Source organism: Bombus impatiens, unplaced genomic scaffold (genome assembly GCF_000188095.3).
Source record: "Bombus impatiens unplaced genomic scaffold, BIMP_2.2 scf_0129, whole genome shotgun sequence".
NCBI classification, from domain to species: Eukaryota; Metazoa; Arthropoda; class Insecta; order Hymenoptera; family Apidae; genus Bombus; species Bombus impatiens.
Window position 1 is genome coordinate 540601 of NT_176548.1, and position 15952 is coordinate 556552.

General features: G+C 38.7%; 5 protein-coding genes across 11 annotated transcripts; 3 read left to right on the forward strand and 2 right to left on the reverse strand.

The window, feature by feature from the left end:
- Positions 1–33: 33 nt before the first annotated feature.
- LOC105680284 (bone morphogenetic protein 2-like) lies at positions 34–2856 on the reverse strand. Its single transcript, XM_024365185.2, has 6 exons — positions 2853–2856; positions 2290–2571; positions 1960–2116; positions 1731–1876; positions 1561–1662; positions 34–1483 (listed from the first exon to the last, which is right to left on the reverse strand). Exons 2-6 carry the CDS (start codon positions 2491–2493, stop codon positions 521–523), a joined length of 1572 nt encoding a protein of 523 aa, XP_024220953.1. The 5' UTR covers positions 2494–2571; positions 2853–2856; the 3' UTR covers positions 34–520.
- LOC105680189 (ATPase family protein 2 homolog) lies at positions 2808–12547 on the forward strand. 5 transcript variants are annotated; one of them, XM_024365183.2, is made up of 6 exons: positions 2808–3456; positions 9879–10075; positions 10139–10324; positions 10391–11787; positions 11863–12126; positions 12198–12527. In XM_024365183.2, the coding sequence occupies exons 2-6, from the start codon at positions 9880–9882 to the stop codon at positions 12525–12527; spliced, it is 2373 nt and encodes a 790-aa protein (XP_024220951.1). In that variant the 5' UTR covers positions 2808–3456; position 9879. The 5 variants fall into 5 exon arrangements, with proteins under 5 accessions (XP_024220951.1, XP_033174745.1, XP_012236741.1 ...); XM_033318854.1 differs by lacking the exon at positions 2808–3456 and adding an exon at positions 9451–9604 and having other exon boundaries at positions 9879–10033; positions 12198–12547; XM_012381318.3 differs by lacking the exon at positions 2808–3456 and adding an exon at positions 9585–9604 and having other exon boundaries at positions 12198–12547.
- On the reverse strand, positions 3759–8704 carry LOC100742502. Of its 2 annotated transcripts, none has more exons than XM_012381346.3 (8): positions 8486–8704; positions 7784–7888; positions 6525–6628; positions 4660–4873; positions 4532–4585; positions 4310–4452; positions 4075–4229; positions 3759–3995 (listed from the first exon to the last, which is right to left on the reverse strand). In XM_012381346.3, the coding sequence occupies exons 1-8, from the start codon at positions 8661–8663 to the stop codon at positions 3938–3940; spliced, it is 1011 nt and encodes a 336-aa protein (XP_012236769.1). In that variant the 5' UTR covers positions 8664–8704; the 3' UTR covers positions 3759–3937. The 2 variants fall into 2 exon arrangements, with proteins under 2 accessions (XP_012236769.1, XP_012236770.1); XM_012381347.3 differs by having other exon boundaries at positions 8091–8587.
- Positions 12548–12705: 158 nt separating the features above from the next.
- Positions 12706–13199, forward strand: LOC105680275 (sperm mitochondrial-associated cysteine-rich protein-like). The gene is made up of 2 exons (XM_012381146.3): positions 12706–12761; positions 12833–13199. The coding sequence occupies exons 1-2, from the start codon at positions 12706–12708 to the stop codon at positions 13197–13199; spliced, it is 423 nt and encodes a 140-aa protein (XP_012236569.3).
- Positions 13200–13919: 720 nt separating this feature from the next.
- On the forward strand, positions 13920–15918 carry LOC100742621. 2 transcript variants are annotated; one of them, XM_024365188.1, is made up of 5 exons: positions 13920–14241; positions 14370–14793; positions 14867–15037; positions 15111–15322; positions 15405–15918. In XM_024365188.1, the coding sequence occupies exons 1-5, from the start codon at positions 14166–14168 to the stop codon at positions 15842–15844; spliced, it is 1323 nt and encodes a 440-aa protein (XP_024220956.1). In that variant the 5' UTR covers positions 13920–14165; the 3' UTR covers positions 15845–15918. The 2 variants fall into 2 exon arrangements, with proteins under 2 accessions (XP_024220956.1, XP_024220957.1); XM_024365189.2 differs by having other exon boundaries at positions 13995–14241; positions 14336–14793.
- The last annotated feature ends 34 nt before the right edge of the window (positions 15919–15952 follow it).

Below are 15952 nucleotides of genomic sequence, written 5' to 3' on the forward strand. Positions count from 1 at the left end.
AGCGAGTTACATATTAAGCGTAAAGACGGCTCGATAGCTTAAATACTCGTTTTATTTGTCATAATTAAAATATAAATAACTCTAACTCATTTTACGACACAGTAGTATATACAATGATCGAGACGATAAATTCCCTACGTGTGGTTATAATAATAATTTAATGAAGATATAGGCTATGATATAGACACATTCTAATCATTGATACGCTTAGTTCTACGCGAATTTAGGAATGTTCTTATGTACAATGTTGGGACGTCAATTAAACGGCGATCTTCAGACGAATCTTTAGGAATGACTCTCGTGCTAACGCGTAAAAATCATTTTTACCTGATTCAGATATTCTGCCACTCTTACATTCGCTCTCTTTCTTTCTCTCTTTCTCGCGCGCACTCCCACTTTTTCTTTCTCTTTCCTCACATACATATTCACGCATTCTTCTTCTTTTCAATACCATTAACACATACTTTGACGCTTCGGCTGCTTCTTCCTTCACAAGGGGAATAAAAAAACCATGAGATCCTTAACGACATCCGCAACGATCCGCTATCATGTCTTGATAAACTTTCAGGACCACGTTTTCATTGTCATCAAAGAATAGAATGGTTGTGCCCAATAGTTTCGTGGGTACGCAGCAAGGTCTCTCAACCCCCTTCACCAGTCCCATTTTGTGAACGATTCCCTGAATAGTCGCGTGATTTGTCGGCTGTTGATCTTGACTCAATGGCGATTCGCAGATGCCTTTGCAATGATAGGCGGAATAACCGAGCGGAGCGATGATAGAGGAGGAAAGACCGATTTCTTTAAAGTCGACGTAGAGCTCGTGCCTCGTACATTCGGTGACATTTTGTCGAACGGAAGCGTGACTTTTAATTGACCGTTTCTCACGGAAATTTTCATTCGACAAAGACATTGGCCTTTGACGAACTCTTTCTCCCATTCTTTCGCGGCGTATCGCTCGTTGATATATGTCCATCGAGGTCAAGCCGTGCGAATAAACGTTTTTCTTTAATTTTCTTGAAGAGGAAATGGTTTCCCTTCGACGTCGTTTGGGCGTCTCTTCTGCAAAATCTCGGGTTACCCGAGCAGTCTGTGTCACTACATCGTGTTCTCCTATTTGCGTTCTCTTCTGCCTTTGAAAGTATTCGGATTTATTCTCGTTTTCCCATCGAGTCTCTTCCGGTTGACCTTTTCCTCGATCGCGTTTCTCGGCGTTCTTTTCACCGTACTCGTTCTTCAAATCGTTCTTCTCGTCTTCGTCCTCGTAGGATGTTTCTTCGCTCTCGTTGTTGCCACGTTCGCCTCGGTGTCCTTTCCCGTCGTCATCAAAGAGTACCAAGATCGGTTGTTTGCTATGATGGTACTCGTTTCGCCGGGAAAACTCTACAGTCACTTGATCCTCGAACAAAGTGGAAGCCGTTACCAAAAGACCAAGATTTGGTTCTCCAGTTAACCAGGCAAGAACCGCTTGTTTTACATTGAATATCTGATGAAAAATGTCGAATGCTTAGTACAGCGAGAAAATATAGTATTTTCTAAAAATTCCATTATCTTGAAACTTGCCTGCCAACCGGACGCGTGTGCCCCGACGTATCTAACGTTCAACAGCCTGTGAAGATCGGGCACGTCTAAACTTTTCTCATCCAAGACTTGATATACTCTTATCTAAAGGAAGATATATTCGTTATCCGAATCCTTAAAAAGTCGACAAATTGCGATTGACGTATACTTACCAAATAATAGGGTGAAGCTAAAGTGGATGGATGCATAATTTTCAAAGGTGTTCTCTTCCGATAAAGATGAAGCTCTGCCTCCAAAACAGATTCGTCCATCTCTAAACCCGTGATGTTGAAGAAGTAGAATCGCGATAAGGTGGTATCTGCGTAAAAGTTTTTGTTTTAGTGAAAATTTCGATCGCAGACGAAACGATGACCTACGCTATGGAAGTGGTTAGAGGTTTACCTCTTTCGATGAAGCTGCGGACAACCTTGGCATTGTATGGATTTTTGCCACGCGTGACACCACTGGGATCTGCTACATTATTATACAGTTCCACCATAAATTGCGGTGGCACCTTGCGACGTCCTGTTTTCTCGCTGTGACTCCGGATACCAAGAACCTGTAACGATTTCATCGACTGGTTAACGCGGTCGTTTGAAACACGCGACTTCCGTAAATGGGATTTACTTAGTCGTTTCACTCATATTTTTGACCCTTCGAAAACAAAAGTTCAGTTTTCACCAAGTCTCACACAAACAGCAAGGCATACGACACAATTATCTGGAGACGGACCTGTTGTAGTTTTTCTAGAGCCTCGTCCCGACGAGCATCGTGCTCGCTTCCTTCGTTTAAGTCATCCAAAGACCAGGAGTTGACAAGTTCTTCCTCGTTGGGATTATCATCTTCGGAGAAGCGATTCGGGTGTGCGTGTACGTTGAAAGTACACGATAGGAAGAGTATCGCCAAAAGAAAAAACCGAACGTCACTCGATATCATTCTCGTATATGGATCGTTGGTCAGAATGGAGAACAGGTCCGAAAGTGGGCTCGAAACACACGACGACGACGACGACGACTACCAACGATGCTGATCTCTCCGGGTTCGTTTGAAGAATCGAAAGCTCGATGACAGTGTGTAACATCGACCGAATCTACGTTAAGTCAGTGACAAACGCTTCTTAGCGGAGGAAGGAGCGGACACCTTCTCTGCTAGCGGACAGGAGGTTTGCCGAACCGAACGGAACGCTAAGTAGCATATGGGAGGTCTTGGCTGCGAGGAGTCACCTTTATGCTATGCCGGGAGTTGCCTCCCCCGCGTTGCTCCCCGCAGCGACATCGGCTTCTCTCACGGGACACCGACGCGACGCTACGCGACTCGACGCGACTCAACACGACTCGAAAATGTGACTTTTCTTTTCCCCCATTTGCTTCTTATTAACCCATCTTAGATCATCTTCGATCAAGCTGGACCATCGAGTGCGCATTCCGTTTCTTTTAGCTGTCGAGAAGTTATTGCTTTTTGAAATTTTTTACGCTTGAAACATTTGTATTTTAGGTAAGAAATTTTGCGTTTCTCTGGAAACAAAATAGTTGTGCGATTAAAAAATAGATACGAGGAAAGGACAAAAACCGATAAAGGTCGATTATACACGATAGCATTGCGAAGCGTACGAAACCCACCAGGAACGAGATGATGACATCGCGGGGCTATTAAAAAAAGCTCACGCTTCCTAAATTCCGTAGATTCGTGAGTGGCGAGTCATGTGGCCACGCAGCGATATTTAGATGTCGCGAATAATCGGTTGTTTTCCTACGAGGACGATGACGGATCTCGCGAGGGTGTCAGCGTGTATTTTCGCCTCCGCGTTCGAACATCGAGCACCGGCTTCGACCTCGTTCTTTTTGTTGCATTATTCGTATGTGAGCGCAAGACGAAACGGGAACGAGCTAGGGAATAGTCGTAAGTACAAAGTTGGCTAGTGCCAGTTGGCGTGTCTTTCGTAGAAATGCGCGTCAAATTCGCGAAAGCAACTTGCTGAACGTCTTATTGCGTCTTGCCAAATGTAATCCCGCTTTTATCATCTTACGTCGTAAGACGAATTAACGATACCAATAGCTGGAACTAATTCTAAACTTGTCAGACGTTTCTCAAAGAATTGACTCGATTACCGTGAAACTTGCAGAATCATTTAATATGACGATAGACAACGGCGAACGAATCGGATGGAACACGACGAGCGTGGACTAGTTTTAGGTAGCCAGTTGACGTTTTCTAGAAAGTCATTGTACGTTTATTTATCATACCAATACACGGTGCATGTAGGAACATCGAAATGGTACTTTGTATTTACGCGACGCATAAAGTAGCTTGAATGTTTCTACAAGTCTGTTCCATTGGCCCGTTGGATCGAACAGACTTCTCTCGGTCCTCTCTATTTTATTCAGACACAGGCACATTGGGTAATTTGAATAATTTCTCTCTTCGATCCACGACGTGTCCTGAAATAAACGAAAAACCACACCGATGTATGTTTAATTGTATTTGCATCGTCGATGATTAACCTGCATCCCCGAATACCTGTATTCGTGAACTTTGAATCTGGCGGGTGTACAAGTATGTTGCTTCGAGTACAGACCCGCCAAGCATCTCGATGGCTCTTTTTTGTCTCTCAAAAGACACATTTCCGTCTCGTTCCCTGGACACGTCCCAACGCATTGTCCGACATTAATTTGCTATTTGCACAAATACAAAGTCAACGATAAATTATAATACGATCATAGTGGTATCTGAGATCGCGTGGTAGAAAATTTACCCGAACGACTGGCCTAACATCCGTCGTGTTTGTACCATCCTTAATTTCCACTTCGCTGAAATCTAAAACGGTCTCCATGTGGTCCATTTTGTGGCATGTTCCAGCGCAGCCACATTTCTCAATCACTTGGTACACTTCGTCCCCTAAAATGTAACGTAATAAGTACACCTATTCTCGAGTGAAATTACGTTATCTACTACGAACGTAGGAAATTTGACGTACCATTCGGTCCTTTGATGCTAACCGTACTGTTCCTCACCGGTTTGCATCCAAGATCTTTCAAAAGACACATCGACGATTATCGATAACGATTACGGGCGAATGATATCGAACGAAAGAAAATGATATACCTTTAGCACAGTGACCCATACATACTCCGACATCAATCACGGCTTGGTGAGGAGTGCCAGAATGTACGAGATGCGTGAAGGATTCTCGCCTACAGGACGAATCAGGCGTGCATTCGCAAGCTTCTGTGACTTCGATCACACGAACACCTTGAATCGTTGACACCCTCTCCAATTTTGCCGCCCTTGGACGACAATGCGATTCCGGGAAACATCTCTGAAAGAACAAAATGTGCAAATGAGTTACGTTGAACATGAGCGAAACGGAAACTCGGATATTTTAATCGGATCGGATGAAATGTTGCCGCTGGTAAGGAAGAAGAACACGCTTCTAGAATGGTTGGTCATGTATCACACGGGGGAACATTTTATCGATACAGATGTTGAATGAGCAAAGCGAGCACGCGACTTCACAGAATTCGTACTTTATTCCGTCGTACGTTTGCCAAGCGAGAAAGTATCGATGGTGTCCACGAAGGAATTTATAATATTCGCGCGCCTCGTTATCTCTCGTTCGGACGTTTTCTTTAGTACTCGAGTTCTTTCGCGACACGCGGGCCATTTAATTATTCTCGCTGCGGGATAACATCGACCGTTATCTTTGTTCGTGCAAAGGCATCGGTGCCTCTACCCATTTTCTTCTCTCGTTTGTACCCCCGGTGATATTTCTGGCTAAGAATATTTTCTAATAAATTCTGTTCTCAGGTACATCCATCCTCAAGATCCCAGGAACACGATTCGGGATTTAGTAGCTGGCCAAGCTGGCGCCGGAGCGGTGACCCGGCTCGATGCGACCTTCCAAGGACGCAAAACACATCCTCTTCTTTCTGCATATCGCGTGCAACATTTCTTCTTCTCAAGCCTGTTTCTCTCCTGCAGCGTGGGTGCTGCAAGATCGTAAACCACCGATCGGGTTGCATCACGTGACGAAAATAGCTTTCTCCCCAAGAAGGGTCGTTCTCGAATTATTCGCGAATTATTACGACACGTTCGTTTACCATGCTAATTAGAGTCCACTGCCGTTTTAACACTGTCGGACTCGAGGCAACAGTTGCGATTCGTATGGAAACGAAGTAGAAACACGCGATGATCGTTTAGTCGCGATACGATTGTCGATGAATTTTGGAGAATAGAATGTGTAAGGTATGTACATATGTATAAAAGGTGTACGATGATCATCGACGAAGATACGCGGTTCTCGATACAGTGTGGGGTGCACACGCCGTAAAAGTCGCGTAGATCGTACGATCGCGCGGTGCTGGCGTGGCCGCATTCCAGCTGGCGGATTGGTCGATCCCATGCGTCATAAATCTACATGATGTTCCTGCCTTTTTCGCCCTTCGTATAGCCCTTGGCATACGTAACCTGCCGTGGCAACGTATATCGCGATATTTTTTTTTTTTATTTGCGAATTCGGTCTTTTCGCTTCGTCCTTTCTTTTTTCTTCGACACACCGCTCGACTACCCGAACAGAATTCCACGACGTCCGATCTCGGTTTTTCGAACTTAGATCGGTTCCTTCGCTATATACGCGTTCCTGACTTTTCAAAGATGTCGCGAGTTCGCCAATCCTTTCCTTCTCTTTTTAATCGTAAAATAAGCGTGACCATGACGTTGAATTTTAAAGGATTCCGGGTCGAGGAATTCGACAGTTTCACGACCGGTTCGATAAACTCCGCAATGGCGACGCGTTTTTTGTCGCAAACCCGTTGCGCCAAGGCAGGGATCACCTAAAAAGATTTTTGTACCAGGTGCATCCTGCGGCTGTGCATGAGTCATGGATTACATACATCCATGTACCTCTGTAACCCTGCATTCTTTTCTGAACCGAAACTCTGATAAGTAAAACTGTATGAAAAAATATTTACCTGTACAGTGGGCCGACTCGCATCTCCTGGATCATCCAACACGTGTCGTGGACACAGTTTACGACAGTGGCCTGCATCAATTTGGATAATTTCGCCCGATATTCCTGAGAAAATAAAAATCAAAGATACTGTCGAAAAAGGGGATTAGCGTTAGCAATAAAGTGTGGCCAGGGAGGTTCAATGAAATTTCAGTAGACCGGTAGGATGATGTTGTTGACTGCGTGCCGTGGAGTTCGCTCGCGAAAAATAAGACGCGAGTAAATCCGATGGCGCCGCTCTGTAATGCTCGCGATCATCGTACAAAATTTACGACTTGTATCACATTAAACAAGTTGACAAGATATAAGAAGAGGGTAGAACCGTCTATAGTGTAACCGTGCTATTTTTGGCGCGAACGCGTGGGACACGGAATGCGCTGATTCTTCGGTGATTCACATTACCGTGAACCTTCGGCTACTTCACTGCCACCTTTCCGTGTTTGTTCCTATAAATGGTATTATTTCGAGATCTACTTGAAATAACAGACTACCGCGTGAACGCCCGATCAATCAGTCGAATAATCGTTGCCGGTCTGGTCTTTTCAGGTAATCGAAGGTAGAAAGATGGTGCGACGTTGGACATAGCGATGATTTAAGCGTCAGCCGAGGATACCAGACATCAACAAAATCATTTAATTGTCAATTGATGGCGTCTCGAAGGGTGGTTGTTCCTTCGATCGTTTCGCGGAACCGGCCGCTTCGGCGAAACCTTAATTATTCGTCCGTGAGGGGCATTAACATTCCACGAATCACAGACTCGTTCCTTTGATCGCCTCCGATCTACAAGCGGCAATTGATCTCTCTGTGACAAAATCAAGTAATGAGATCGAATCGCGATCGGTTCGACGATTCCCGCGCTATTTTAATGCGATAGCTCGCAATGATAAATCGGTCAAATCTTTTGATCATGGGCACACGACAACACCGTCACCGGATGCTTCATCCTCTCGATCGGCGTCAATTGATTGAACACCCGATATTAATTTACCGGATCGGATCTAGCGACAAGGCCACCAGCATTTACCACTCATGAATATGGGGCGGCAAGAGTGAAACGAGGGAACGTAACTTACATTTAGCCGGTTGCTAAAATTACGCAACTTCTCGCCGAATCTCTTTTCAACGTTATACCGCTCCGCAATCTTCTGTGCATCTCTGTCCGTATGCTCCGTCCTGACATTGGCCAGAATTTAATACATACTTTTTCTTAAATTCGCTTACCGTATCCAACATCGATCATTTTCTCGTGTCTGGCGCAGCATACATGTTGTCGAACCTCTTCCCTGTGTGTCCTACCTTCGTTGCCTTCATTCTGGTCACCGATGGCTGAAACAGAAACAACCCCGATATGCAGATATCAAACAGAATCATGCTTCTTCGAAAACGTTACTATTTTGTATGCTAACAAACGTAACTTGTAAGAGTCGGTTGAAATATAAAAGCATTGAATACATCGCGGAAAACTTGATAAAAAGAGAAAGGAGCAGAGAGGACGAATCAGAATGAAAAAGTGCGATGCGGTGCCTACCTAATCGTAAATTGGCGAGGCAAACTAACGTGAAGCCACCGAATACGGCCCACTGACCCCTCGTGATTTGTATTCGCATCGGTACGAATAACGATGGACGTAAATCGGTCGAATAAGATTTACCGAGACGGGATGGCGAGATTCGGAAACGAGTTTGTGTATCGAGGATGCACGAGTTGTTTGCCGTTTGAAAAATGCGTACAGAATTTAATGATATTCTCTAGACGTAGGTGTGAACGCCGCGTGGACGAAATTGTGCTAATTTGTCACAGTGGTTGTTATCTCATTACTCTATATATACCCGCGCGCGGATGACTAGAAGATTCGTGGTACACGGAATACTCTTGGACTCGCACGCACACGACATGCAAAGCGGTAGTCCAGAGAGGACGCACCGTGCGATCGATCACGATCGGTTGTTGCCCACGCAGGTTGCGATCTGCGAGAAGACTGGCCGTCTGGAAGCCACTGGATCTCGCTCAGACGGAGAGGCGTCCGGCTGACAGGCGGATCTCTATTAATCTCGTTTGGTACGGGAACGTCGGCCCGCTTCGTGACGGCTGGCCCGTCCATCCATCGGTCTTTTGCCTCTTGCCTGCCACGATCCCTGATGCGCCTGATGCTGCTGATTTTATGCTCCACCGAACCTGATTCATCTCGTCTGCATCTGAACCTCTACATTCCACACGACCAATTTCCCTCTATCAATAAAAGTTTCATCAGCAAATTTTCAAACGAACATACAATTTGCAGAATAACATTAATAAAATGGATTACCTGTTTTATAAAACGCAATCAATTTTAAATTATTCGGTAATGTAACGGTTAGATTGAACCAATAAGCCATAAGCCTCCTCAGCTCCCCCAAACCTGTGATCGCGATATCCCATCCCTGTCTTATCTCTTATATTCATCCACGAGAATTTTACGAGCTCGATATATTGGGACGATGATATTCGAAACTAAAAAAGGAGAAGAAGCTAAGAGAAGGAAGAATCGTACATCCTTTACCCCGCATATTTTTTTACCATAGGATAGAATTTATTACATTCGATAGAAGAATAAATTTTTACTGATCATGTTTGAAGGTCCTCGTGAACACTTTGTGCATTTTTTCGAAATTTCTTGTTATTATTTGTCGATTACTAACTTTATCCTTAAGATTACACTATACCAGCTCCTTTAAGTAGGATATTTTTATTTATTTACGGGTTAATTCATGGAATTAAAAAGTATGACCTAACTTTATTTAGCTGCGATGAAAAAATAATTAAAATCTCTAATGTTAAAGTAATATCTTTCCACTTATAAATGAAATGAATATTTTACATTATATATATCGGAATAATGTCTGTGACGTCATTCAAAATGAATATGTTGTTCGCGTATCATCATTGAATACTTTATTTGTTAACCATTGCTATCAACCACTTATTAGAATTTATGTATATGTATATAGTCTAGGTGTTGCATGCCGAGCAAGGACATGTTATCATGGCGGACGGCAATTCTCTGTAAATATTTCTATGGATTTTTATATTTTTATATTGATTTTGATACTAAAAATTGCAGGTTGAGAATAATCGTGTAAATTTGTACGCATTTTACAAAAACTGCTTTTACTGCATTTGATACAAAGCATTTGTATGTGATTTAGAGGTTATGTTCTCCCACCTGAATACTTATTTAGTACTTTCAATAAAACATGTTTCAAAAGGCTTTGTCAAAAGATAGTAGAGTGGAAACGTTTTATGAATTATGTCCAGCCAATTATTTCTATCGTTTCAGAATGATACCAAAAGGAAAAGAAAGTGGGAGGAAAAGTCTTTCTCCTTGGATGACATGTGAAACATGTCAGAGCATCTTGACACTAAAGGATCTAGAAGTACATAACACTAATTGTCCACCTAATCTTGTAACATGGAATCATAATTTCATTTACGGTGGTATATTATATAGTACCGTAGAAACATATAATCTATCAGGTATATATGCTCTTATATTTACTATTGTTTGAATTACTTTTATATAAGTGTTTCTTTGCATAGAACAGCCAAAAAATATCCATGTAAGAGCATTGGATGATATGGTATTTATATCGCAATCTGCTTTGCAATTATGTGAAATTGCAATAGGGGATTGTGTTCTTGTAATTGCTGGAGAAAGTAAAGTTGTTAAAACTGCTTGGCCAACTAAGGATAAAAGTTTAACAAGTGTTTCGTTAACGAAACATGGTAAAATCTTTTATTGAATCTTCCAAAATCTATATAAAAATTTTTCTACCCACACATTTTTTACAGCAATAGAATTAAATAACCTCCGAGGTTATGTTAAAATCGAAAAATTAAATTCTTCTGTCGATATTGCCAAGGAATTTGTAATCTGTAGTGTTGGGAAACATATATTGCCAGAAGCAACCATGGAACTTAACATAATACTTAAGAATCATAATGAGCAAAAAGTATTTACTATAGGTAATAAATTCAGTGTGCCTTTTTATGGCAAGAAATTAATTTATAAGATTGTCAAAGTTATATCAGATGACTGTGAAAATGTTAAATTATCTGAACAGTTTAAACAATTGAGCATAACAGATGAAACACGTAATACCAAATTGTATAAAGCACTGTACAACACAAAATGGACGATTTTAAATGAAGAGCAAGAAAAAAAAAAAGATGAAAATAAAAAATCTAAATTTAAAATACAAGATATTGGAGGATATGATAACGTAATAGAAGATATCAAAGATGTTCTTAATATTGGTCTTGGTCTGTACCAAAGTATTGGAAACTTTTACATTAGTAAAGGAATATTATTATATGGCACCTCTGGTGTTGGCAAATCTGCTATCGCCAATGCCTTGATATCGCAATATGATATTAATTCTACCACTATTTACAGTTCAGATATTTATAGCAAATCTTCAGGCGAAACAGAGAAAAAATTGCAAGATATTTTCACGGAAGCTAAAGATAAAGCTCCAAGCATTATTCTAATAGAAGAAATTGATAGTTTATGCCCTAAAAGGAGTACTTCAACTACAGATCACGAAAGAAGAATACTTTCACAATTAACTGCACTCTTTGATGGAATACAAAATGCAAATGATAATGTAGTAATACTTGCCACAACTTCGAAATTGGATCTTATAGATAATTCTCTTAGAAGACCTGGTAGAATAGACAAAGAATTCGAAATTCATGTACCTACTACCAATATGCGCGCAGAGATATTTAAAAAAATGTTATCAAAAATACCGAACACTTTATCTTTAGAAGATATACAAAATATCGCTTTTGTTACTCATGGATTTGTCGGCGCCGATTTATATGGTTTATGTTCCCAAGCAGTTCTGAATGCTGTAAAATGTCAACAGAAAACTAACACTGATCTTTCGTTAAAAGTAACGATATCAAACTTTGAACATGCTTTAACTGTCACAAAGCCGTCAGCTATGAAAGAAGTTTTAATAGAAGTACCGAACATCCAATGGTCGGATATAGGAGGTCAAAAAGACCTAAAATTAAAATTAAAACAAGCTGTTGAGTGGCCACTGCGCCATCCCGAAGTGTTTCTCAGGATGGGTATAACTCCACCTAAAGGTGTTTTAATGTTTGGTCCACCAGGTTGTTCTAAAACAATGATTGCAAAAGCTCTTGCAACAGAAAGTAAAGTAAATTTTTTAAACATAAAGGTTAGGCATACTAAAGTTCAATTTAAAACTTTTCCAATCAAAAAAAAAAAGAGATAAAAAATACAATGTTTTCAGGGACCAGAATTATTCTCAAAGTGGGTCGGTGAATCCGAAAAAGCCGTAAGAGAGGTATTTCGGAAAGCAAGACAAGTATCACCTTCAATAGTATTTATTGATGAAATTGATGCACTAGGAAGTGAAAGAGGTTCTTCGTCAAGCGCCGGAAGCAACGTGCAAGAGCGAGTTCTAGCACAATTATTAACAGAACTGGATGGAGTTACTGCGTTAGGCAGCGTTACTTTAGTGGCAGCAACTAACCGACCCGATAAAATTGATAAAGTTAGTTACATTTTAGAAAACAGCTATATTTATCAAAGATATTTATTAATTAAAATGTTGCTTTTTTACAGGCACTTCTTCGTCCTGGTCGTTTAGATAGGATAATATACGTGGCATTACCTGATTATGAAGCCAGACAAGAGATTTTCGATATAAAATTAAGAAATATGCCAATCGCCGAAGATGTACATATTCAAGATCTAGTTGATCTTACAGAAGGATATTCTGGAGCAGAAATCCAAGCAATTTGTCACGAAGCTGCTATAAAAGCACTTGAAGAAGATTTAAATGCTTCTATAATCACTAAAGAGCATTTTAAAGCAGCATTGGCTATAATTACTCCACGAACACCAGCGTCGTTAATAAATTTATATAATGAATATATGAATAAAATACATTAACTATAAACAATTTACTTTCACGTAATAATTGAATTTGTCTATATTTACAAAGATTATTAATCGTCTATCAACACCTTTCTATTATTTTAATACCAAACTTCAGACTTTTATTTTAATAAGATTAATAAAATTTGTAGTTGTGTAATTGCAAATTACATTGCCGAGTCAAATGTCGGTAATGACAAAATGTGAACGACCTTATGGGAAAAACGATTTAAAACAGATGATCGAAAGGTATGATCGAAAGGGTGAAGTATTTTATCACTTGATGAATGCAATAACGGTCAACTTAAATATTGTTTTAGTTGCGGTTGCTGTCCACCAATGGATCCACAATGCCCACCTTGTTCTATATCGTACCCGCCTCAACCTGTTTGCTGCTATACGTGTCCTACTCCACCATGCAAATTGGAATCAAAACCTAATTGTTGTCCACCTATGCCAGTCACCTGCATGCCATGTCCGCCTCGACCTTCACTCTTACCTTGCGTCCCACGCCCTTTCGTTTGTCCACCCTGCACAGGTCACCCGTGTATTACCTGTGCACCTATACCTAAACCAGTCCCAGCTCCTTATGAAGCCGGTCCTGTTTTCAGGGCACCTGTTATTACTGGTGGATTATTTTACGTTGGAACAATCAGGTGTTATCCGTGTTTATCATATGCTTGTTGAACCATATCTCGCCTATTTTACACCCCAATCCCAATCGGTCCTTCGAATATAATTACCTCACGAATAAAGTATTTATTGTTCAGTGTCAATGATGTTTGATCTGAACTTTGTATTGTATATAAATATTAGTATACATTTCATATATAAATAAATATAAAACAAATGTTATTATAACAATATTCAGCCCCTTCGCTCAAGATAATCGCGGTATTCAATTAGTTTTTAGAATTAATAAATCTTTACTAATTTTTAAATTTACAAGTGATTTATGATGGATAAAAGAATATGTGATCTCTGTCCACTAGATCATTTTAATAGAATCGGTTGCATAGTAACGACATGTAACTGGCCTTTATTAAATATTGTTCAACAAAGAACTAATCAACCATATTTACGAAAATTAGAACCAATAAAAGGTGTCAGGTAGGAATTTAATAGTAATTTATTGAATCTGAACATAATAGAGATTTCATACATAATGTAATACATTCATTACTTGCGCCTTTATTAATGTATTTTAATTGTGTATTGGAGATTTAAACAACCTGCAAATTCGCCACAACGTCACGGGTCATGGACAAATTTAATGTACCGTCCTATTGTGCAAGGAGGTTTCAGATATCGTGGTGTATATAAATTACTTCCTCTTGATCTTCCACCAAGTTCTCCTGTATTGTCTCGACCTGCCCCTGTTCCACCTACAGATTTTCGAGGAATAACAGTATATTGTTGTCGATAGCATTGGCTACATGCGTATACATGTATTCGCACGAATATATATTACATTTATGTAAATTTGAGCGTATATGCTTCATTTCAATTTATACACTATAAATTATAAGGCATTAATAAAAATAAATAAAATGTATTAGCGCGTTCTTTGTATTACATGAGTAAGAAGTGAGGTTATGTTCTTATTTTATAATTAGTACTAAAAATCAATTATATTTAAAATAATTAATCAGCATGGAAGCAATATGGAATCGCATGCAATTAGAACGTCCTCCCAATGCAACTTGTCATATCGAACGTCATAAATTTGGTAAGTTTAATTCTGCTTGTAAGTAAAACAATAAAAAATGTTGTGATATAAATTTTTTATACGAAAGGCGAATAATCTTCCATTTAATAAATAAGTACATGATATTTTTTTATTTTTGTCACTATTAGATGCATCTGCATTTCTATTAACACTGGACAAAATTATAAAAGATATAACTTCTCAAGAATTATTGCACAAAGAAGCAGCAATTTTAAGCAGATTAATTTATCGTATGAAAAGAAAATTTCGAAATGACAAAGGTGTCAAATCAATGTCTAAAATAAATAAAGTTTTGCTCAAATATTTGTCATTATCGCTTGAAAAGGAATATGAAAATTTGAAGAGCTATGTTGGAATAGATGAAAAATATATTACATTATCTAGTAAACAAATGGTAGAATATGTTTTGGTTAAAACACAAGGTTTTGCAAAACTTATATTACGTTTGGAACAGGTCTCTAAACATGCTGCATATTTTCTTAAATGTAGAATAAATTTAGGTCATGCCTGGTCTACTGCTATCACTGCATTTGCTGTCGTTAGTAGAATATGGTATGTTATTTTTGTATTACATAGTGTAAATTTATAAACTATAGCTATGGAGTATTGGTATATTTTGCTACAGGATTTTGTCAAGGTATCTAGTTAAGAAAGCATGTACATGGTATAATGACTTATACCAATACCTATACTCTTTTGAATTTGTTGGATTACCTTGGCTACCCAAAGACTACGAACTTACAAATGATTTAAAATCATGGCTATCAGTACCATGGATAGATAACCCTATCTCAAGGCATGTAAAACAAAATAAATATAATAAATTATTATATAAAACTGTTATAGTTAAAAAATTTGTATTTATATAGCATTCCCAGCAATTACGGATTAAAGAATACAATGTTTAAATTAATTACCCCACGTGAATATGATTCAGATGAAGATCTAGATTGTGATATACAAGATTACAACAAAGAAACAAAATCTGAAAATACATTTTCATGGGTTGAAAATAAAAATGCTATACATGTTTCAGTTCCAAGTGAGATAAAAAATGGTGTCTCTAATGATGATGCAGGAGGTATAGAAGCAAATTTACGAATCATATAATAAAAAGAAATATTATTTATATATAATATATTTATAAAATTTATTTTTTGTAGAAATTGTAGATCGTCATACTTTTAATTTAAAATATATTCAAAATACATCAATAGCTGATAGAAAGGAACATAAAATATTCACAAAAATCGGAGAAACAAAAGGAAATTCGGCATATATTAAGGGCAGTAATCGAGAATCTTATTTCGATGATGTAAGAGACGAATCTGTAACCAAAAAGAAGAAGAAAAATTCCGAAAAAAATTTAATGGTAAAAAATACCTCAAAAGGATTAATTACTTTCGATGCTGTGAATAATATATCAGATTTAATGATACTTCTAAACAAAGAATCGTATCCTGGTTTGGATAAATTAAAATGGAATATGATTAGAAATAAAAGCAAAAGATTATTAGACAAGTTGGAAATTTGTTCTGATGGAAGTAATCAGTCAATTCCATTAAAAAAAATAATGAAACGTATAAAAAATTGGATTGCTTAAATACAGTGTATGTGAATATATGTAAATATCGAATGTAAAAATAATATAAAAATAAATATTATATTTTTTATGAAGGGAGTTTTTCATTATCTTTTATTTTCCTAACAT

Coding starts and splice junctions, on each gene's coding strand:
- LOC105680275 (XM_012381146.3), top strand. CDS start 12,706: ATGACAAAATGTGAACGACCTTATGGGAAAAACGATTTAAAACAGATG. Junction 12,762..12,832: donor TTAAAACAGATGATCGAAAG/GTATGATCGAAA, acceptor ATATTGTTTTAG/TTGCGGTTGCTGTCCACCAA.
- LOC100742621 (XM_024365188.1), top strand. CDS start 14,166: ATGGAAGCAATATGGAATCGCATGCAATTAGAACGTCCTCCCAATGCA. Junction 14,242..14,369: donor TATCGAACGTCATAAATTTG/GTAAGTTTAATT, acceptor TGTCACTATTAG/ATGCATCTGCATTTCTATTA. Junction 15,323..15,404: donor CTCTAATGATGATGCAGGAG/GTATAGAAGCAA, acceptor TATTTTTTGTAG/AAATTGTAGATCGTCATACT.
- LOC105680189 (XM_012381318.3), top strand. CDS start 9,585: ATGGCGGACGGCAATTCTCT. Junction 9,605..9,878: donor ATGGCGGACGGCAATTCTCT/GTAAATATTTCT, acceptor CTATCGTTTCAG/AATGATACCAAAAGGAAAAG. Junction 10,076..10,138: donor AGAAACATATAATCTATCAG/GTATATATGCTC, acceptor TTCTTTGCATAG/AACAGCCAAAAAATATCCAT.
- LOC100742502 (XM_012381346.3), bottom strand. CDS start 8,663: ATGGACGGGCCAGCCGTCACGAAGCGGGCCGACGTTCCCGTACCAAAC. Junction 7,889..8,485: donor CGATCGTGATCGATCGCACG/GTGCGTCCTCTC, acceptor TTTCTGTTTCAG/CCATCGGTGACCAGAATGAA. Junction 6,629..7,783: donor AATGATCGATGTTGGATACG/GTAAGCGAATTT, acceptor TTATTTTCTCAG/GAATATCGGGCGAAATTATC.
- LOC105680284 (XM_024365185.2), bottom strand. CDS start 2,493: ATGATATCGAGTGACGTTCGGTTTTTTCTTTTGGCGATACTCTTCCTA. Junction 2,117..2,289: donor CTCTAGAAAAACTACAACAG/GTCCGTCTCCAG, acceptor AAATCGTTACAG/GTTCTTGGTATCCGGAGTCA. Junction 1,663..1,730: donor TAGCTTCACCCTATTATTTG/GTAAGTATACGT, acceptor ATCTTCCTTTAG/ATAAGAGTATATCAAGTCTT.